This window comes from Xyrauchen texanus, chromosome 23 (assembly GCF_025860055.1).
Source record: "Xyrauchen texanus isolate HMW12.3.18 chromosome 23, RBS_HiC_50CHRs, whole genome shotgun sequence".
In the NCBI taxonomy this organism is placed as follows: domain Eukaryota; kingdom Metazoa; phylum Chordata; class Actinopteri; order Cypriniformes; family Catostomidae; genus Xyrauchen; species Xyrauchen texanus.
The window spans coordinates 29,291,813-29,314,813 of NC_068298.1; the positions used below are offsets into that span (position 1 = coordinate 29,291,813).

The 23,001-nt window shown below is 39.1% G+C and overlaps 1 protein-coding gene across 3 annotated transcripts in view; it reads left to right on the plus strand.

Moving 5' to 3' along the window:
- The window catches only part of LOC127617163 (phospholipid-transporting ATPase IA), a 197,135-nt gene that overhangs the window by 77,187 nt on the left and 96,947 nt on the right, over positions 1–23,001 (plus strand). For all 3 annotated transcript variants that reach the window (XM_052089080.1, XM_052089078.1, XM_052089079.1), the window contains 3 exons: positions 2,076–2,203; positions 2,599–2,676; positions 3,132–3,220. In XM_052089080.1, the coding sequence (XP_051945040.1) occupies positions 2,076–2,203; positions 2,599–2,676; positions 3,132–3,220 (295 nt within the window). The remainder of the gene's footprint in view (positions 1–2,075; positions 2,204–2,598; positions 2,677–3,131; positions 3,221–23,001) is intronic.

Sequence of the window (23,001 nt, forward strand, 5' to 3'; positions counted from 1 at the left end):
CAGATGGTGTCATATGGAAGACGTTTATGCTGACTGTCTGTGGTTTTTGGAGCTTCAAAAATCTGTTCACCATCATCTTCTCGGTATTTTCAAAAACTTCTGAGCTGAGATATTTTTCGAATTTTCTTCAAATGTGTGATGAAGAAAGAATGTCATTCACAAATCATGAGGATGAGTAAATGAGAGAATTAAATTTTTTTGGGTAAACTATCCCTTTGACTTTCTGATACTCAATTGTCGCAAAACAAGGAATGATCGTGAAACTAGTCTAATGATATCTTTAATGACATCTTTTGAATTTTTTAATAATGGGCAATACAAGGCGCATTAACAACATATGAAAATCAATATTGTGATAATCATGTTTTTGCTTAATTTTATTTCAGCTGCAAATTTATTGTAAATATTAAATATATCGCCTAGCCCTATAGTGTGGTGAAGCATATCTATCTCATTGATATTGAATGCACGAAAAACTAATGGGCTCCATTTCAGTCTTGGTGATTTTTAAATGATCTCATCTTTAATCTTTATTCTGATCTTAAGTCTAGTCATCTCTAGGCTTGAATACTTCAACTAACTAACCTTTACATTTTTTGTCTTGGTGTACAGTAAAAATTATTGCAATCAAAATGTTCCTTTTAGTTGACTGTCAAGAGATCGTCAAGCTAGTTCATTATCACTGCATGGCTTGCTAATACAATGGTTCAGACAATGAATCATATTGAACAGTCGGTGACCTTCCAAAATGACCTTTTATTGAAATTTCTCCAAATGTCACCTCCCTCTGCCCGGCTCCTTCTGATAGTAATATGCTTTTGACTGAGTCCCCCTCCTTTACATTGAAACATCCAAACTGATTGTCTTCCCACCACTAGCCAAATCCTCTTCCTCTCTCTGTGAGTCAGTACCAATAGCCATTGTCTCTATGATAAGCCTATTTGGTTCTATGTTTTGGTATGGGAGAGCACTTCTTCACCTCACTGCTCAGAAAAGAGCATTATTGCATTCCACGGATCACCCAGGTAAAGCTTTTTATTTATGCTTCAAGTCAACATGAATTCAAAATTGACCCCATTTACTTTCTTAATACATGTTTCATGTCTCACTATGAATGATTTATTGGTGCACGATTTTTTGTCTTTGTCATCTTTCATTAAAATGTCAAAACTTTCTTTGCCAGCTTTTCTTGCTGAGCAAAGTCTGTTATTTATAGGCATTGTTTTAGGGGACTGTAGTAGATAATACAGATTTACTAAGATCTTGCAAATATAAAACACTAGAGTAATTTATTGCTGGTTCATGTAATTAAGTTGACAGCAATATTTGCAAATAGCAGTAGATTTGAAAAATTGGGTGCCAGCTGTGAGGGGGTGCAGACTTCCACAATCACCTGTAAACTCTCATTCAATTCTGGCCTTATTCTGGTAAAAACGCACACTTTTCACAATCCAATAAATTTCAGAAAAATCAAATGAAACTCCGCCCTTAATGAATATTCTGTTTAAATCACATTACAGAAGTAAAATGGGTTGCAAAAGTAGTTTCATGTTGACTTAATCTGTGTGAGCTGTCTTGTGTCTGTGGTCTTGTTTCTATTTATTATCACACTTTTCTTTATCTTCGTGCTTATGTCTCTGTTGAATTTGTTGTTTGATTACGACCGGAGTTCATGATCACCCACCCCAGTGCATTGTGAGAGAATCTGTTGCTTCCAATCTTGCACATGTTGCCAAGGCTGCTGCTCCGATGTCAAAGACTGTGTTTTGAACCAGTTCTCAGTTCTTGCAAACTGATTTATAAAAGCCCTAATTGGAGTTTATGTAAATTCATTCAGGTTAGAGGCTTTTCGAAGAGTTTCGGTGGATGAAATATGTTTGCTCAGTTTGCACAATGCTGGCACAACACTTGTGGAGCATTGTGGAAACGTTGCGTATTAGACAAGATGAGCTTGTGGCATTAACCTACTTCTATCATCTCCCCTTCCACTCCCATTGTGCTCTTCAGCGCCCAAAAAAGCCTATTTGCCACCTTACTACCGCTCTTCTCTTCCTCCCCTGCTCCTCTTTTTCCAGATGGTGGAGCAGCTAACTTTGGCCTGAACTTCCTTACCTTCATCATACTCTTCAACAACTTGATCCCGATCAGTCTTCTAGTGACTCTGGAGGTCATCAAGTTCATCCAAGCTTTCTTCATCAACTGGGTGAGTGTGAGGCAGACAGCGCTCCCGCTGCTCCACTGTGATGAATCTGCTTCCTCTGTAATGCAGGCTGCCTAAACCTCCAGGGCCGCTCCAAGAAAAATTCACGGCCAAAATGAAAGTGCTTTATCAAAATAACCCATTTGGAGATGACAAAATTGGATTTGGGGCAGGGTACTTGCAGCACACAGACGTAGCTTTCAGATGCAGTGGAGTTTTTAGAATTCCCCTGAATAACAAGCATTTTGAGTGCAGTTTTCATTCGTTTTGCTTTGATCACATGAGTTAATCCTTTAAAGGGTTTTTAAAAGTTGTACAAACATGTTGTGAAGTCAACATGACAATGTAATAATAAAAAAGATTGTGATGATTCTGCTTGGTGACTTACTGTGTTTTAGGACACTGACATGCTGTATGAAGTCACCAATACACCAGCTATGGCTCGCACCTCAAACCTAAATGAAGAACTTGGACAGGTACTCATTGTCACAGTCTGAAATGTAAATTTTTATTCAGGATATTTAAGAGAAAATATTTGTTACTTGGACATGAAAATGAAATGAAATCTTTGCTGATGTAGTTCTCATATATCATTTGCATATTTTCAATCTATAGCATAAATTGCATTCCACCATTTGTTGTTTGATTACGACCGGAGTTCATGATCACCCACCCATAAGTGGCATTCGTTTGATGTCAATGACAAAATTGTTCTTTTGTATGTCGTGACAAATCGTTGTTGCGGTCATACCTGACGTGACGCATCTTGATGCAGTATGTTTAAATGTACACACATGTGAATGAGATTCATGAGCGATATGGCAGAGGGGCAGATTGTGAGGTTCGTAATAACATGAGGGAGAGTAAATGATCATTTTCATTTTTGGGTGAACTATTCCTTATTCTATTTCCCTCTCATTCTTGAAACCAGGTGAAGTACATCTTTTCGGACAAGACGGGCACCCTGACCTGCAACGTCATGCAGTTTAAGAAATGCACTGTTGCAGGTGTGGCCTACGGGTAAGGCTCTGTTACACACACACACACACACACACAGACACCCGGCATTGCTTTCATCATGAGTAGAGTGTACATCTGGCTCTAGCTGTCTTGTCCTCGGCTCTCTTGTTAGCAGCTGCCTCGTTGTTTCCCTGCTCAGCCAGATCTATAAATAACAGAGTGGGTGACTCGCTGATTTTCAAACAGTGCATTTCAAATTGCCTGTTTGTCTAGGTTAAGGTGTTTTAATTGGTTGTGTATGTATGTGTGTGTGTTTTATAACTAGACATTTTGCGAGTTCTGCATTAGACATTAGTTGTATTTGTTTGTTTGTGAGGATCAGGTTTTCTTTAAGGGTTAGGTTTAGGTTAGTGGTAGGGTTAGAGGATAGAACATATCATTAGCTCCGTATTAAAGCAATAGAAGTTAATTGGAATTCCCCTCCAGAAAAACAAAAACAAATGTATGCCCAGCATTAGGCAGATGATAAAGTAAGATGGCATAGTACTCTTCTGTATCTGCAGTTTTCCTTTTTACCAGATAATCTTTACAACCACAGTGATGTTAATGTTAAGCAGTTTTCAAAAGACGAGACACATTACACGGTTCGAGTTCATGCCGGGGCCAGAGCTCTCAGCTTATTGAATATCTACATGCACAAGGACTGTAAATCAATGGTTCCCAACCTTTTTTCCTTGTAACCTTTTATTAGAAGAGGATGCTGTCTTGCTGGTATCACACATTTTATGGATCTTTGAGAGCCATCCGGTTGGGAACTGCTGCTCTAGATCTAATCACAGACACACCAACCATCACAAAATACAACCTAGTTTTCACATTCATGCTTTATGGTGCAGCTTTATGTTCTATTTTCAGGGACTAAAATACTGCAGCAGTTTCATATCTAGAGATCTAAAGTATGTGTACACCAGCATTGGGCATGAAAGAGCAGCATTAATCCCATTAACTCAATTTAAATTCTTCTGATATGAGGAGAACACAGATTCCAGAGACACTTCCTATTTGACACTTAAAGAAAGATGCTTAATTCTAATATTAAAGCAGGTAGAAATGTTGGAATTTTATTTCCATAAGGAAATTGAGCTTGCAAGACCGCAAAAGAAAAGCGTTACAGTTTTAGGCTTTGGCGCTCTGCTGCATCAAACTTTGTTGTTGTTGTATCTTATTGTCTCCTGTGCATAAGAATCAGCACAATGTCTATTTTGTGCCAACTTTGCAGTCTAAAGGCTGCAATTGATCAATGAATACACGTAAGACGAAAAAGCCAATCATAATTTATTATGCTAATAAATGTAAGACTTTCTAACAGTGTCCATGTGACATTTTCAAACTTGAAGAGAAAGAAGAAAAAGACGAAAGCAAGAAGGAATGAAGAAATAAACTGAAATATGGGAAGTAAAGGAGGAAATAAATCAAGGAAAAAAAGAAATGAAAAGCAGGAAAGAAAGAAAGAAAAAAGTGGTAAGGAAGGAAAGGGAGAAAGCTTGGAAGAAATGAATGAAACAAAGGAAGCAAAGAAGGGCACAAAGCCAGAAAAAAGGAAGGAAGGAAAGAAAGTGAGCAAAGATGAAGGAATAAATTAAGGAAAAATTTAAAGAAGGAAGGAAAGAAAGAAGAATAGCAGGAATAAAGGAAACAATGGTAGAAAGAAGGAATGAAAAAGAAGCAAATGAGAAAGAAAAGGAAGGAACAAGAAAGAAAGAAGAAAGTGAGAGAAAAAGGAGAAGAAGAGAGAGGAAGGAAAGAATGAATAAAGTGAGGAGGAAAGATAAACATTTTGGAAGGTAGGAAGGAAACAAGGGAAGCAAGCAAGGAAGGAAACAAAGCTAGAAAGAATTAAGGAAATAAAGTGAGTGACAATGGAGGAAGGACATAGAGAAAAGAAGGAAGAAATGAAGAAAAAAATTAAATATGGAAGGAAAAAAGAATATAAGGGAGAAAGAAGGAATGAAAGAAGAAAGATAGAAAGAAAATAAAAGAACTGAAAAGGAATGAAAGAAAGTGGAAAGGAAGGAAACAAAGTCCGAAAGAATGAAGAAAAGGAAGGAAGAGAAAATGAAGGAAAGCAATAAAGAAAGGAGGAAGCAAAAAAACTAAGAAAAGAACAAAAGGAAAAAAGTAGGATGGAAAAAATTTAATGGGGAGAGAGGAAGGAAAGAAGAAAGTTTGAAAGAAAAGGAAGCAAAGAAGGAAGACAAAGAGGAGGAAAGCAGTAAAGAAAGCGGGAAAGGAGAAAATAAAAGAGAAAAAAAAGAAAGAGAAATGCAAGAAAGAGAAAAAGAAAGAATAAATGCTCAAATCAAGGTCACACCTTCACACTGTAATCCTGCAACCTTGATCTTTGAGCCAGGCAGAATTTCACAGATATGGCCTCCAGAGTCACACCGGCCACCCCATGGCTCTTTGTGTATACGAGCAGGAGACTGACATTGGTGATATCCAATACATCTTAGTATCAGGAATATCCTTCTGTTTAGCATTTAATGAAGTCATTGCAGCTCATGTTTTATCTATGACATGTATATCCACAGCAGTTTTTCTGAAGAAGTCCTTGTCGTCAGTCTCATGAATATTGATGGGGTCTTTAATCAGCTTCAAACGAACTTGGTCTCTATTGATGCTGCATCCTCCTTCCCTTCCCGCACCCTCTCCAAATCTCCTCTCACTGGGCTTTGGAGTGAGAAGAGCCCCCATACCAAGTCATTGATGTTTTTGAGTTGAGACATCTTTTTTTTTAGTAAATGGAATCTTCGAGCAAGCCCACAGTAGAGTTTCATGTGCAATATAGCCTAGATTTTTTATGTGACATGCTTGTTTGAGGGGAAAAACAACATACTTTATACGAACCATGCTGGAATGCTGTTTTTTTTTTTATTTATCGAGACGAGCTCGTGTCAGGTTATAGTCCTCTGTTTTTTCTTTTGCATGTCTTTATTTGAAGCTCTCACCATTGACAAACAAATAAAACTCATGGCGACTCCCAAATCCACTGCAGTGACTTCTCTATTCTGTTTATTGAAGATAAACATCTTCAAACTTATCTCTTTAGCTTAGAGTAAATCTGGATAAGTCTGACAGGACAGTGTTCTATCTGGAAAGTGAGGTTAAATGGTTTGCTTGATATAACAGTACACAAGCAAAAAGGTCTAAAATATCAGTGACATTTGAATGCGGTAGACTTACTAGATATTGCATGTGTTTTTGCAATTTAATAAAACACCAGACCTTTCGGTTTCTTGAGGGGCGTTCATATTGAAAGCGATCCATCACTCCAAGTTGCTCCACTGTTTTGATTGATTGATTGAAGTTTATTTCGAGCAAAATAAAATAAAATAATATATACATATATATTAACACACACACAAAAATAAAAAAATAAAAATAACATAGCACAGCTTACCCATATACATAGATATAAATATATACACGTATACACACATATTATTTACACTTATAATAATAGTTGCTCGAAAGGGAGTGGAAAGAAGTTGGTCACTAGTAGGCGTTCCTACTCAACTGCTGTATTCAAATGTATCAGGAGGCTGATCATTCCCATTAGTTGCAGTCATATTTTATTGCTCTGCTTTGCTCAGATTTGATGCATCAGCAGCAGTCTGTCACTGGCAGTTACAGTTCTGAATTAAGTACTACATGACCCAATTTATTTAACAAGTCAGCATTCCTATAGGAGAGGTCTTTATATGGTCATTCGCCATCTCGGGTTCCAGCTGCCCACAGACAATCTAAGAGAGAGAAACACAGCTCACACCTCAAGGTTGTGGCCAAAAAGCTTTGCTTCAAGCAAATCTATTGAAACATAGATATAAGATGTACTTTCTCCTGTTAAAACTTTTAACAATATTCTCTCTGAAATCAGTGTCAACAATATGGATTGTCAGAAAAAAGTGAAAGTTAGTAAATGCTATATGTGATAGGAGACCTAGGGGAAGCCCATGGGTGGCCTTTGTGACTTAAGCAGGGTTGGTCAGCAGATATGTGTCAGAAGTGAGTCATGAATCAAGAGGGCTCTTCTCTTAAGCATACAGTTCAAAACTCCAAACAATTCCTGCAATGACATCATTAAAAGGAACAAAACTGAGGGTCTTCCCATCAAAGTTTGTGTCAGGCTTCACTTGGACATAGGCCTTATCCAACCTTTGATTATACCAGCTGTAAGTGAAAGATATTCAACTCATCAGGCCAACAGTCAGGGGTGAAACAATCCCCTTCAGTTTGAAAGAGAATACAATTTGGTTGTTGTAGTGCCTCTAGTGTTCATTTCATCAGGAAACTGGTGTGATACGAGCCATGTGAAAATCATTTAGCAAAAAGTAGGTATAGTACTCTGATTCTATGAGTCTAGGCTTACAAATTTATGACTTTTAGTTGCTTTGTCGCTGAAAGTTCCTTTCAGTATGAGGGTCGTGGGAAACTTGGGTATGTCAGGGATTTTTAAAAGCCTTAGAAATGTACAAAATCCTCATTTTGACAAAAGTCATGGAAATCTCTAGTTAAAATTATTTTTTCTCTGTGCTCAGCTTAAAAATATTGTATTGGCTTATGTAAGTGCAGTTGCTATAGTTATTTTTATCTATTTTCCACTGGAAAAATCTTGGAAATTCTTTGGTTAAATCCCTGAATCCTGATGCAAATGTACGGAAGAGGATTAGGGCCAAGCAATAATAAAAAAATAAAACCATCTCGAGATTAAAGTCATTATAATGCGAGATTAAACTTAACGAGTTTTTTCTCGAAACACAACGACTTTATTCTCGATATTTAATGAGTTTATTCTCAAGATTGTATTTCGACTTTTTTCTCCAAATTTAACGCGTTTAATCTCGCATTATAATGACTTTAATCTCGATATTTAATGAGTTTATTCTCAAGATTGTATTTCAACTTTTTTCTCCAAATTTAACGAGTTTAATCTCGCATTATAATGACTTTATTCTCGATATTTAATGAGTTTATTCTCAAGATTGTATTTCGACTTTTTTCTCGAAATTTAACGAGTTTAATCTTGCATTATAATGACTTTAATCTCGATATTTAATGAGTTTATTCTCAAGATTGTATTTCGACTTTTTTCTCGAAATTTAACGAGTTTAATCTCGCATTATAATGACTTTAATCTCGATATTTAATGAGTTTATTCTCAAGATTGTATTTCGACTTTTTTCTCGAAATTTAACGAGTTTAATCTCGCATTATAATGACTTTAATCTCGAGATGGCTTTATTTTTTTATTATTCATTGGCCATTGGTCCTCTTCCGTACAAATGCCCGTTTTTTTTTTTTTTTTTCACGTAAATCAGCCTTAGAGAGGTTTAACATACTCACAAGAGGGTGTGACGTGCTTTGCTCTTCCTCAACCCTCATGTCTCTCTCCCACTTCACTTGTGTTTCCTTGCACAGTTAATTAAGCAGAACAGTAATAAATGAGGAAATCCCTTTGGGTGAAGATGCTAGTTAATTTGATGATATGTGGCTGAGGTGCTCTCTCATACAGACATGATGGCATCAGTGAGGTGTGTTTTATTCTCTCTCTCTTTTCTGTCTTTTAAATCATTCCTTAGCCCTCAGCACAAGTTAGCCTTACGTACCTTATACCATATACCATTAGCTTGCTTTGTTTTTAGTACTTACTGCTTTGAGGTGTGAAGTTGGGCAGCCTTTTTTTCATCACAATTTACACTTTCTCTTTTCCAAATACTCACCTTTTTCTCAGCTTATTTATGGACCTACATCAAGACCTACCGTGACCCCATTTCGATTTCAACTTGTTAAAAACACTTTAAAGTGTGCTTGGCACTTCACCCCAAAAGAACGCATGTGTGCCAAAAATTTAAGGAGAAACCATTGAAAGTTTAATTTTTTGTCAGAGAAATATACTTTTGAGAAATGTACTTTACATGGGAAGAGATATGGATGACAAATGGTTGACAAAAGATGGCTATATGTTGCAGTAGATGTAGCAGAAGTGCTATTTATACCCCTTTTGTTCCCTGTTTGTGAATTGTTATGTGTCAATGCCCAGTTGCAATCATGCTGTCCTTCCTCAAAATGTCTCTTGGGTTAAACAGAGGCTTATTTTTGTACATGTAACAGACCTAGAATCTAATGAAGGCTACTTTTCAAGGTCAGGTGTAAGGTGTGATTATATCTTGTCCGGATTCGTATGTGAATAATTTGTACATTTCGAAGTATTTTCTAATTACAGAGTATTAATTTAGCGAACACTTTTTCCTAACATGACTGTCAATACACATATTTTAGGATCAGTCTCCCCTCAGACCGAACTTGGGGTAAGTGCCTGGATCAAAGGCACAATGATGATACCTCTTTCATCACCTCTAATGGGGTTTGAACTAGAACTGACATTTTGGTCAGAAGACCTCTGAGTTTGAGTCTCATTATATCGTGTCTTGGTCAGAGACACAAAACTTACAGTCTGAATCTGGTTCTCATCTTAACGCCTTTTTCCATTTCCAACTTAATTAAGGTGATAATTACCTCAACCACAGGTCTGTAATAGTGGTATTGTGTTGTCACCATTACACAGAATTTGCAAAGGATTCCATGAATAATTTTCTTATCCTTTATAGAACGTGTCAGCAATAAATTCAGAATCGGCAGCTTCATTCTTGGACTGACAGGTCTTAGGATTGGATCTGGGCCATGAAGTGTCTAGGTCTGGAGGAAGTTGGTCTCAGTGGGTCTGGTATTGGTCTGGGTCTGTTCTTGTTTCCAACTTCGATTTAAGCTCTAGGTCTTTTGTGATATTTGATCTTACCTTTTATTGTTCATTCCAATCACATTTGAATGCCAAAATAAGGGAATTTTAAGCAAATATATATATAGGCTAAATGTCATCAATGTCGCATTTGTACCATTCAGTTGAACTCCGAGCGTCACTGCGACGCACCACAGATGTCAGCCAGAGCAGCTCCTGTTCTCAAGCGCTCTGATGCACGCGCCATCAGCAGAGACATGCGCCAAATTCCCGTGAAAATATAAACTAACAAATATACACTTTGGTAGTGAATGCAAAGTGCTCCATATTCACTTGAAATAATCGTGTAATGGCAAATATTCCTGGTCATAGCAGGTTCATACACACTGTGTTAATGTCATGCAGTAACACCGAGGAGATGCACACTATTACTCTACAGCTAATACGAAGGCTGAATACTACAACTGATTTCAATGCAAGTGACTCAACGCGATCCTCTAATGAGCATAAATATGCACGACACACACACATTTTTGTAAAATATTCAGTTTTGTGTCATATTAAACTGTTATTTATCAATAATTTTCCATAGTGAAAGTATTATAAGTATATTTATAATCAAAATGTCTCTCGCTTCAGCTCATCACGGTGCATTCTGGGATAGCTTACCCAGGGAAGGATACATGCAATGCTACCTGAGAATTTGGCCAATACAAGATATCTTAAGAGGCAGCATAATCAAGATGCCTTCTCGTCTTATAATGTCTTAAAATGCTGCATTCGGAGGATGCTCACTAGGTTTTGGAACAGACCCGTTATTTTTCATGTCGTTCAGAAGTTTTTAAGGCCTTGAAAGGAAATCATATTGCCCCATTTTATTTTAAGTTAAATATGAAATGAGAATTCATTTGACAATTAATCATGAATGCCCTATGCCTTACAAGAGACAATTAACCGTCATAGCCCTAAAACAGAAAATGAGTCATCATAATCACAATTATTTGTTTGACAATTAATCTTCAGCTAAATGTAATAATCGTGACAGCCCTATTTAGATCATTAAAATGATTCTAGGACCGTCATGTCTTGGTCTGAGTCTTTGTCTGGACCTGGGCCTCAAGTGTTCTTGTCTTGGTTTGTGTTTTGGATGGAGATGGTATTGGTCTGGGTCTTAGCTCAGTTGGTATTGGTCTGGACCTTGTCCTCAAATGTTCTTGTCTTGGTATGGGTCTTAAGGATATGGTATAGTACTGCATGTTAGGGGATGTGGTTTTGGTCTGGATCTTCATCTGGACCTAGGCTCCAAGCTTTCTAATCTTGGTCTGGCTCTTAGGGGATCTTGTATTGGTCTGGATCTTGGGGGAATCTAGTATTGGTCTAGGTCTTAGGGGATCTGGTATTGGTCTGGGTCTTAGGGGATCTGGTATTGGTCTGGGTCTTGGTCTGAACCTGGACATTTAGGGTTCTAATTTTGGTCTGGGACTTGGGGAATCTGGTATTAGTCATTTTAATCTTGGTCTGGATCTTAGGGGATCTGGTATTGTACTGCGTCTTTTGGGATCTGGAATTGTTCCCTCTCTTTGTCTGGACCTGGACCCCAAGCATTCTAATTTTATCTGGTTCTTAGAAAGTTTGGGATTGGCCTGGATCTTGGTCTGGATCTGTATCTCAAACATTATAGTCTGGGTCTTGGGGGACCTGGTATTAGTCTGGGTCTTCGTCTGGACCTGGGCGATCTTTTCTTGATCATGGTCTTGGGGGATCTGGCATTGGTCTGATTCTTTGGGGATCTGTTATTTGTTTGGGTCTGTATCTTAACTCCAACTCTGGTATGAAACTACAACCTCACCAGCCAAGGTTATTAATTATTTTGAGTTTTTCTTTGAAGTGTCTGTGGGGCAGTGCAGTTCTGGACTCTACCTTTCATGCAAGTCTCTCATGCCCACTCTGAGATTTCTGTTGCTCCTCTTTTCTCTTGACCTTCTTGATCATTTCAAAGCTATTTTGTACAGTCGTAGGGTCTAATATGCTAGCATTTGTCATTTTTAAAGCATGTTTGTTTTAAATGAACAAATACGCACATCTGCAAAAATACTTTTTGTTTGGATGTGTAGAGGTAGTAGAGTCGAATACCTGCTGGACTTGTGTTGGCCTATATTGAATTGCAGTTCATTCTGTTTCAGAATGCTAAACAATGCTCTGCCCCACAAGGCTGATGGTACTGAGGCAAATACATGCATGGCCATTCAACCTGCCCTGTGTTTTAATATTTTCTATAAAAAAATAGAATGCCAAAATATTTAAAAAGTACTGAGGCAGTACCATGGTATACTGATGGGATCAGATGTTAATAGTCATTTAATGAGCTTTATTGCAAAGCATACGTACACACACAAGGAATTTGTCATGGTGACAGAAGCTTCCAGTGCACCATAATACAACATAATACCATAATGCTTTGATATAAATACTTACATATTACTGAATGATTACCATTCTCAAGTTCCATGGTATTTGCATGCTACTCCAAAGCACTTCAAAGTATAAAGTGGCATTAGTATGGTGGTACATGTCAAAATAAAAATGTTTGGACATTATGTGGTAATACCATATTTTTTGGGGCACATTCAAAATGCTTTCTTCAATGCACAGAACTTTATTTATTGCCAATTTTTTCCTTCGTGGTATGTTATTCTGCCTCTGCCACAATACTTGCATTGCCCATCATGTCTTCCTCCCTCACCAGTGTCTAGTCCGTTAAACACTTGGTCAGGCCAGTGTCCACTCATATTACAATTAACAAAGCCCCCACGCCCGAAACTGTTGACCGGGGCAAAGATGCAAGAATAATTTGCTGCTGTCAGGCCTGCAGCAGTGTCTGTGTCTCCATATCCCAGCAGACACCGACACAGTTTAGCAGCCAGCAATTCATCCACTTGCCCTCTACTAGTGGCTGTCAAAAAATAATGTAGCCATTCCACAATATCTGTCTAGTTATGTGGCTTAGAGTATGACCCAAAAAAAAAATTTAATGTACTAATTATTGGTTAGTCACCCCACCCTACCCTTCAAAGTCACTTTCATGTTTCAGATCTGTGTGTCAAATCTGATATGCATAATTGTCATGAATTCTCTATTGGGTGTTATATTAATCTAAGGTTTTGCTGATCTGGGATAAAAAATTTTGAATATGAAAATATATAAATGAGATTGTACATAACGTTACAATACTGTCCTTTTTTAAACCATAAAAAATGCATCCCTGGTGCGCCACAAAACAGATACACATTTTCATTGCTATACGATGCAAGTCACGGAAATACAGTAATTTACTATAGTTTCTCCCCTTTATCTCCCCTTTTTTTTAATGGCAAGTCCTCGTGGTGGCGTAGTGACTCACGTCAATGGGGTGTGGCGAAGGACTAATCTCAGTTGCCTCCGCATCCGAGACCGTCAGTCCACACATATTATCACTTGGCTTGTTGAGCTCGTTACCATCCACGCACAACTCGCCACACAACCCACCAAGATCAAACCATATTATAGTGACCATAATGAGGTTACCCCATGTGACTCTACCTTCCCTAGCAACCGGGCCAGTTTGGTTGCTTAGGAGACCTGGCTAGAGTTACTGGGCATGCCCTGGATTCGAACTCACGACTCCAGAGATGTTAGTCAGTGTCTTCATTCGCTGAGCTACCCAGGCCCCCAGGATGTCTTTTTAAAGTCTCATTTATATTTTAAAACACCATTGGTGAGGTTCAGGCTGAAGTTTTAGGTTAGGGAAGTTTTAATCATTAACCTCGTCTGAATACGACACTGTAAAGCGGGTTAAGGGAAAGCAGGTGGCGAGAACCAGCTTGACAATATAAATAATAATTTTTATAATAACTGAACGGAAAACACACAAACAAACAAGCTGCTTGTCATTCTCTCTCGAACAGTCGTCACCGGCTGCCTTTTATCTCTCGCGTGCCCCCATCAGGCTGATTGGGGACCGGGCGTGCATTGTTCCAGCCTGGCCCCGCCATCCTCCGCTCTACAGGCACCATTTCACTGGCTTTTGGTGTCAAACCCCCCAATTTGTCACGTAAATTTCATGAGGTCAGGCTGGAATTACCACAAATTAATAGTGAGGAATGGTAAACTGATCAGAAAAGAGTCTCAGGCTTTTTGATGGTGCATAAGTAGATTATCACTTCACTACTATAACATTATTACCAGCAGTTCCAGCTAGCTGGATGAAATGTATGATTTTTTCAGGATGCATTTTAATCTTGGATCAGCACTCCGAGACAGTTGATGCACATATACGCTTTCTTTTCTGACGTTCATACTTTGGTCCAGATTTGCTTTACGTGTTTGCCTCTGCAAACATAATTAAAAAATAAAATACAAATTGTATTTCAAATATACTTGCACTGGCAGACCTGCTGAGTGGTCTTTCCTGTCCTGTTCGGTCTGTAACTCTGTTCACTTCACTCAACAGTCATGCACCTGAAGTTGAGGATGGTAATTTTACAGAAGAGGACTGGTAAGAATCAACACTTTTGGATGTTTTTATTTTGCTTCTGTGATGTGGTCTTGCTGTAACACCTTGTGAAATATGTGGTTCAAAACATTTGCTTGTGATATGATTGTGTTCACTGGACTTTATCAGCAGTGTGATCCAAAAGTAGTGTACGATTGTGATGTTACAAATGAAATAATATGCTAATATTCTTTGCTTTGCTGTAAATGTGTCATTTGACTTATCTCTTTTAATCTGTTCTTTGGGCTGTATTGGATGTCTAAAATAGCAGTCACTAATTATGTTTCCTTTCCAACAAATACTACACCTGCAGTCACTCGATGCCCCTTATGATTTGTAACTAGATCAACCAAATTCAAAACACCTCTATGGATTTGGCTAATTTTGAACACCACTAATAAATTATGAATGGAGCTTCAATTCAAGAATTCTAGTTTTCCACTCAAATCAGCTGAGATGTCTTCCCCAGAGCAGATGAGAACCAGCAGGTCCTATTTTACCCCAAATTAAAGTGGGTGTGGGTGGGTGGGTGGGTGTGGGTGTGGGTGTGGGTGGGTGGGTGGGTGGGGGGGTGTGGTGTGGTGTGGGCGTGCGCAACGCTACAAACCTGGTGACCCGAGTTCGATTCCCACTCATGGCCAACACCAGTGACGATTATCTGAACTGGTCCCAGGCCTCCCCTAGGTCGACTCAGCCTAAAATGAGTACCTGGTGCGGTGTGTAAAAAAACATCGCCACTGGGGAGACAAAGGCGGTCGGGCGTGGTGCTGGCCCCTCGTGTACCGTTACAGCCTTCATAGGTGCTCGCTAACAGTACTTGCCCCTACAGTCTGTTACGGCTAAATAGGGGATCTTTGTCTTTGTGTGTGTGTGTTAAAAGCACCTGCCTTATATTGTGTTGGTCCCCATTGTGCTGCCAAAACCGCACCAACCCGCATCTCAGAATAGCATTCAGAGATTATATTCTTCTCACCACAGTTGTACAGAGTGGTTATCTGAGTTACCGTAGACTTTGACAGTTCAAACCAGTCTGGCCATTCTCTGTTGACCTCATCAACAAAGCGTTTCCGTCCACTGAACTGCCGCTCACTGCATGTTTTTTGTTTTTGGCACCATTCTGAGTAAATTGATTGATTTTCACACTCAACAGTCTCTCAAAAGTAACAATCAGTGTCTGGTGTGGCCACCAGCTGTATTTAGTACTGCAATGCATCTCCTCATGGACTGCACCAAATTTGCCAGTTCTTGCTGTGCGATGTTACCACACTCTTCCACCAAGGCACTTGCAAGTTCCCGGACATTTCTGGGGGGAATGGCCCTAGCCCTCACCCTCCGATCCAACATGTCCCAGACGTGCTCAATGGGATTGAAATCCAGGCTCTTCGCTGGCCATGGCTGACATCCCTGTCTTGTAGGAAATCACGCACAGAACGAGCAAGATGGCTGATAGCATTGTCATGCTGGAGGTTCATGTCAGGATGAGCTTGCAGGAAGGGTACCACATGAGGGAGGAGGATGTCTTCCCTGTAACCCACAGTGTTGAGATTGCCTGCAATGACAAAAAGCTTAGTCCGATGATGCTGTGACATGCCGCCCCAGACCTTGACGGACCCTCCACCTCCAAATCGATTCCGCTTTAGAGTACAGGCCTCTGTGTAGCACATTCCTTCAATGATAAACGCGAGTCCGACCATCACCCCTGGTGAGACAAAAGCGTAATGTGATGTCTGGTAATGCCCTGCCTTACAACAGGCCTAGAAGCCCTCAGTCCAGCCTCTTTCAGCCTATTGCGGACAGTCTGAGCACTGATGGAGGGATTGTGCATTCCTGGTGTGTAACTCCAGCTGTTGTTGCCATCCTGTACCTGTCCCACAGCTGTGATATTCAGATGTACTGATCCTGTGCAGGTGTTGTTACACGTGGTCTGCCACTGCAAGGACAATCATCTGTCCTTCCTGTCTCCCTGTAGCGCTGTCTTCGACGTCTCACAGTACGGACATTGCAATTTATTGCCCTGGCCACATCTGCAGTCCTCATGCCTCCATGCAGCATGCCTCCATGCAGCATGCCTCCATGCAGCATGCCTAAGGCACATTCATGCAGATGAACAGGGACCTTGGGCATCTTTCTTTTGATGTTTTTCAGAGTCAGTAGAAAGGTCTCTTTAGTGTCCAAATTTTTTATAACTGTGACCTTAATTCCCTACCATCTGTAAGATGTTAGTGTCTTAACGACTGTTCCACAGGTGCATGTTCATTAATTGTTTATGGTTCATTGAACAAGCATGGAAAACATGGTAAAGATCTGTAAAGTTATTTTGATTTATGTAAGGTTTCATATGTGTTTTTATTACATGAATTACATTGATTGTTCTATGCTTGTGAACAGTGGTTTGATTAGCAGTAGACTTTCACAAAAACAGTGATTTCTGATTAATTCTGCCTCTAAAACTACAGTATTGCAGCAACTGCTCCATTCTAAATTAAATCGCTTTCACACGTTCAGCACGGACCCCATGAGAATAGACATGGCCTCAATTTGCACTTTGTATGGGGGCTCTCTAGAGGTCTCTTGTGTCCCTAGAGGAGCAGGATTCCTCTCTGCTGTCCATAAGATTAGGATTAAACATTTACCTCTAATATACACTCACCTAAAGGATTATTAGGAACACCATACTAATACTGTGTTTGACCCCCTTTCGCCTTCAGAACTGCCTTAATTCTACGTGGCATTGATTCAATAAGGTGAATTGATAGGATAGCATCTTGCAGTTGATGGAGATTTGTGGGATGCACATCCAGTGCACGAAGCTCCCGTTCCACCACATCCCAAAGATGCTCTATTGGGTTGAGATCTGGTGACTGTGGGGGCCATTTTAGTACAGTGAACTCATTGTCATGTTCAAGAAACCAATTTGAAATGATTTGAGCTTTGTGACATGGTGCATTATCCTGCTGGAAGTAGCCATCAGAGGATGGGTACATGGTGGCCATAAAGGGATGGACATGGTCAGAAACAATGCTCAGGTAGGCCGTGGCATTTAAATGATGCCCAATTGGCACTAAGGGGCCTAAAGTGTGCCAAGAAAACATCCCCCACACAATTACACCACCACCACAAGCCTGCACAGTGGTAACAAGGCATGATGGATCCATGTTCTCATTCTGTTTACGCCAAATTCTGACTCTACCATCTGAATGTCTCAACAGAAATCGAGACTCATCAGACCAGGCAACATTTTTCCAGTCTTCAACTGTCCAATTTTGGTGAGCTCTTGCAAACTGTAGCCTCTTTTTCCTAATTGTAGTGGAGATGAGTGGTACCCGGTGGGGTCTTCTGCTGTTGTAGGCCATCCGCCTCAAGGTTGTGCGTGTTGTGGCTTCACAAATGCTTTGCTGCATACCTCGGTTGTAACGAGTGGTTATTTCAGGCAAAGTTGCTCTTCTATAAGCTTGAATCAGTCGGCCCATTCTCATCTGACCTCTAGCATCAACAAGGCATTTTCGCCCACAGGACTGCCGCATACTGGATGTTTTTCCCTTTTCACACCATTCTTTGTAAACCCTAGAAATGGTTGTGCGTGAAAATCCCAGTAACTGAGCAGATTGTGAAATACTCAGACCGGTCCGTCTGGCACCAACAACCATGCCACGCTCAAAATGGCTTAAATCACCTTTCTTTCCCATTCTGACATTCAGTTTGGAGTTCAGGAGATTGTCTTGACCAGGACCACACCCCTAAATGCATTGAAGCAACTGACATGTGATTGGTTGATTAGATAATTGCATTAATGAGAAATTGAACAGGTGTTCCTAATAATCCTTTAGGTGAGTGTATTTAAGCCCATCTGGTATTATTAATAAAACCTACCTTTCTTTCAGATCTGTCTAACATATCCAAGTAGGACTTTTATTATAAGCTTAAGTTGCATGACTCAAACAAGGGTAAAATGAATGAAGTGTGCGCGTGTGCCTCGGGGTAGTTGTGTCAGCAACACTGGCAAATGCCTTCTCTACCTCCCCCCCCCCCCTCCACCCCACCTCTTCTGTTTATTCTGTTTAGATATCATAAACACACATTTAATCAACTCTGGTTTGTCTGCACAGGGACTGTTTACCTCTCAGTGGAGCTGTAATAGGAAATGCTGCATTGGCGTGTGTGTGAGACAGGGAGAAATAATGTATATTATAGTTCATTATAGTTCAGTGCTGCAGTAGATTGCGGGAGGGATGTGAATGAATGAGCAAAATCAGGCCATCAAGGTCTGATAAGTGCCGCATTCTGTCTCCATGGAGACTGTGACCCCGCTGGGCTTTGGATCACCAGTAACTGAAGCTATGTTCGGAATGGAGTGCAAGCCTTTTGCATACTGTGCAGTGTTGACTCAATAGTGCATTTTTTTTTTTTTTTTTGCATAATGCAGCAATAAACATTTTAAACAGTTTGCTGTATGAACAGTTTGCAGTTTGCATATTTCTGTCATTTTGTAATTAAAATGACACTCCGTTTTAAAACTCTTGGCAGACTAACCAAATAATGGGTATGTTCTGAATGGAATGCTAGCTTATTATTTACTGAATACTGTGCAGTATACACAATATACTGACAGCAATTATTTAACAAATTTAAGTAAAAAACTGGCACAATTACATGACGAACCCTTATATTAAACAGTAGTATGCTTAATTGTTGCCACATGACATCATTACACACAAATGCTGTCCTGTTATCATCTCGAAAATAAAATTACTATTTGTTTGATTAAGTTTTGTGTTGGGAGTTCGATGAAGTCCAGAAAACAGTAATACGTTAGGGTTGTGCCGGTCCATCGTGATGGCTGACCAACATCACGATGTAGAGCCACCATCGTGATGCCACGCCCCCTTTTGCGAGTCTTGCTAGTGTGACTCACTAATCCTAGTCTCTTCTATAGTTAACCTAAAAACTTTGCAGGGATTGCTCTGTAAATTAAATTGAGAATATAACTAATGCATATATGCTATTTTAAATACTGTGGTATATGCCAGAGACGTGACGTGTCAGAAAATACCGTGTCAGGCAGGCTGCACAAATATTGATCTTGACATTGTTAGCTTCTTGTCTTTTTTTTTACATGTCTTACACTGTACATTTAGATTAAAATATTTTATGTTGTAGGCTACAAGAAAATAGCCTTTATTAATGAATTATTAGTAGTTGTAGTGTCTCAGAAAATCTTGCTCATTGTCACATAGCTCTTGTATACACTGAAGCGGCAGTTTAAGATAAATCCAGACCAGCGAACGTCAAATAACTTTTGTCTGGTTAATACTTTTGAATAAAAATTTCCTTGGCCATAAATCCATAATGTCAAATCAAATGAAAGAAACAAGGTGAATATGAATAACACACATTTATTAAAACATAGAAGAACAACAGGAAAACGGGAACAACACTCAGACCGAAACTCGGCATTAACATTTCACAGCAGCACAATTAACTTCAGCACAGGCTACAAAATAAATTATGTTATTGAAATATTGTAAAGTGGTCATATGAACTACACAAATGAATGTTTAAAAAATTATATGCAAAATCGAATAGCTCCGCAACGGATGGCGAAAAATGCGTAAAGAAGTCTAATATCTTTCACCAAAGACCATGTTTAAATTTCGATGTTTCTGGCCAGAAATACCAACATATTCACTTTATCTGGTTTTAATAAGCTGCGGATTGGAGTAACTACACTACCCGCTGTGCTGAAGACCCGCTCTGATGGAGTACTGGTAGCACATATGCACAGATATTTCCGTTCTAATTTTGCCATGAACGGAAACCTTTTGTCGTTCGTTTTCCACCAAGTCAGCGGGTCCTCTTCCCCATCAATGGCCATTTCCTGCAGGTACATGGTCATTTCTGCCTCGACCTTTTGCTCATCAGTGAGTAAAATAACGAAATTATAGTTTTTAAGTGGAAAATATATTTATGTAAAGAGATATATTAAAATAAAAAGTGCACAACTCTTCTTAAGTGAAAGCTAAAAAAAAATAATGCTTCACGTGTCGTGCAACCTACTGATAAAGCGCAGACGAGCCATTCGTTGGGTTAGTAAAATAACGAAATTATAATTTTTCATATAATTATGAAATTATATAACCCCCCACCGACAATATCACCGTCCATCGCGATGTTTTACTGTCAACATCGTCAACTGCCAATTTAGGGGACATCGCCCAACCCTATAATACGTTCTGTGTTATTCATCACACTGGTTTAATGAAAGATTAAGTTATGTGTATTACTTTATTCTTTGTCATATCATACTCTGTTGTACACAATGCATTTTGTCTAATGCAGTAGGTCTTCCTGGTATTCAGTTCCTATAGAAAATGTGCATACTGTGCTCCGTTAACATAGTCCATGAATAGTGCGTCAATAAAGAGATTGGCTGATATTAATTCCGTGTCATTTGTCATACTGGAAATGGAAGGTCAGATCAAGCACATTGCATGGAGGAATATACTGCAGTTTTCTATACACCTTGTTATTGAAAACAAAATACAGGAAAATAAGACAAGTACAGTATTCTGTGCAGTGTGCTTTGTTGTATACTGAATAACTTTTCAGTTTAAGTTATTCAGTATACAAGACATCGGGTATTCCATACAAAGAGAAATTTGCATACTGTGCACAGAATTTGGCACGCTGCATAAACAGTAAATGCTAGAATGCTATTCCAAACATATCCTGAGCCAGAGACAAGTCAGACATATTTGGCCACTACCTACATATCTGAAGCCAGAGGGAAGCAAATATTATTTAGAAATTTCAGTTTAGAGAAGTTTTTTTATTTTTGGCAAAAAAGCATTCTATTGTAAGAGTTTAAGATCTTAATCCTTGTGTCTGACCATGTAAAACAATGACTTTGCAAATAAGTAGAAGCCTCTGTGCACTGGCTACATTGACAGTGGATTAAATAAGTGTGCAAATAAGTGTAATCCTACTATGTTTAGTGCATACTTACCTGACTTTCAGGAAATAGTGTAGACCATTTGGGAAAACCCCCTACTCTGACACCCACATATTGTTCTAATGCTTGTCCGAAGCCATCATGAGAAATGAATGATGGTTTTCATATGACAAGCTATCGTATCTGGCACGATACATTGTACATTAGGTGTACATTATCTGAACCATGCATTTACTACAATATAATGTGAAACGTGCTATATCATTGTGTTTCTGTGAATATACAACGTTGCCTTTGCGCAACATTCTTGCCAGCACGCCGTGAATGATCGCAGTGTTTATGTTGCATGATATTTGTCTTTTTGTGTTTTAAAGCCTTGTTTCCTGCTTTGAGCACATTCAGACTAATCTAATGTTCGGCTGATGCTTTTTAATGTGTCTGAAAAGAGAAGCTTTGGAAGTGAGCGAGTGAGAGCCGCATGTCTGCATGTATCCCTGTTTGAGGTGCTGAGAGACAGGAAATTGGATTTTGCTTGTGCCGGCACCGTTTCATAATGTGCTCCTCTTAGTGTGATAGATTTGATTTTCATCCTCCTCTCCCTCTGCCTGCGATTTTGTCCTTACCCTCCACATGAGTCTAAGAGATGAGGGCTGCCCACCTTGAAAACCATGTGTGACTAAATCTCACTGGCCACAGTTTGCATAAGCTGTGGTTTTGTTTGTTATAGTGCAACAGAGAGAGGAACGATGCTCTAGGCTGCACCCTACGGCACTGCGTGATGAAACCATGAAATCGATAGCTGATGAGCAAGCTAAGGCTACTTGTCAAAGACATAAGCTCTAAATGTGATGTTCATGTGACTTTTTTTTTTTTGGCAAGTACCTTGCCAGAAGTGGAAATCTAACCCTAACTCCTAAAATTACCATTAAAGTAAAATAAAACCTTTTAATTTCTTTTTTTTTTTAATGAGATAGTTTTTGCGTAATATTAACAATGAATGAAATAACTCTCTGGTCCTGCCCTACTTTTTTTCTCATTGAATATCCTTTTTCACTTGGAAATGCATTATATAATATAATGGGTCACGCACAGCATTTTGTGTTGCCTTTTACATTTTTCCGTCATGGTTGCATAAATATAATGCTGATTTCTGAGGTTGGTTTGATAAAGTGTACTTCCTCCTTCTGCTTCAGTGTTGTATAGCTTGTGGATCAGTTCTAAAAATGTCATGTTCATCTACACTACTGAGACATTGAACCATTTATCACAGACCTGCTAATCGATATTCCTCCAAAAAACACTGTCGTCTGCCAGTTGGAAATTCAGTTGACCTTTATTGGCGAAACTGCCAATAGTTGGTCACGTGGCATTTGTATCTACTCTGCTGTGGTGATGCTTCATGAATAATAAGAGCAGAATTAGTTTACATTTAGTGACAATTAATTTAGCATAACTTTAATTCTGGTGAAACCTTTATAATCCTCCTTTATGGTTCCTTTACGTTAGGGGTTGACCAATATCAGACCAATATTTTCACATTTTTAGAAATATTGGATATCGTATCA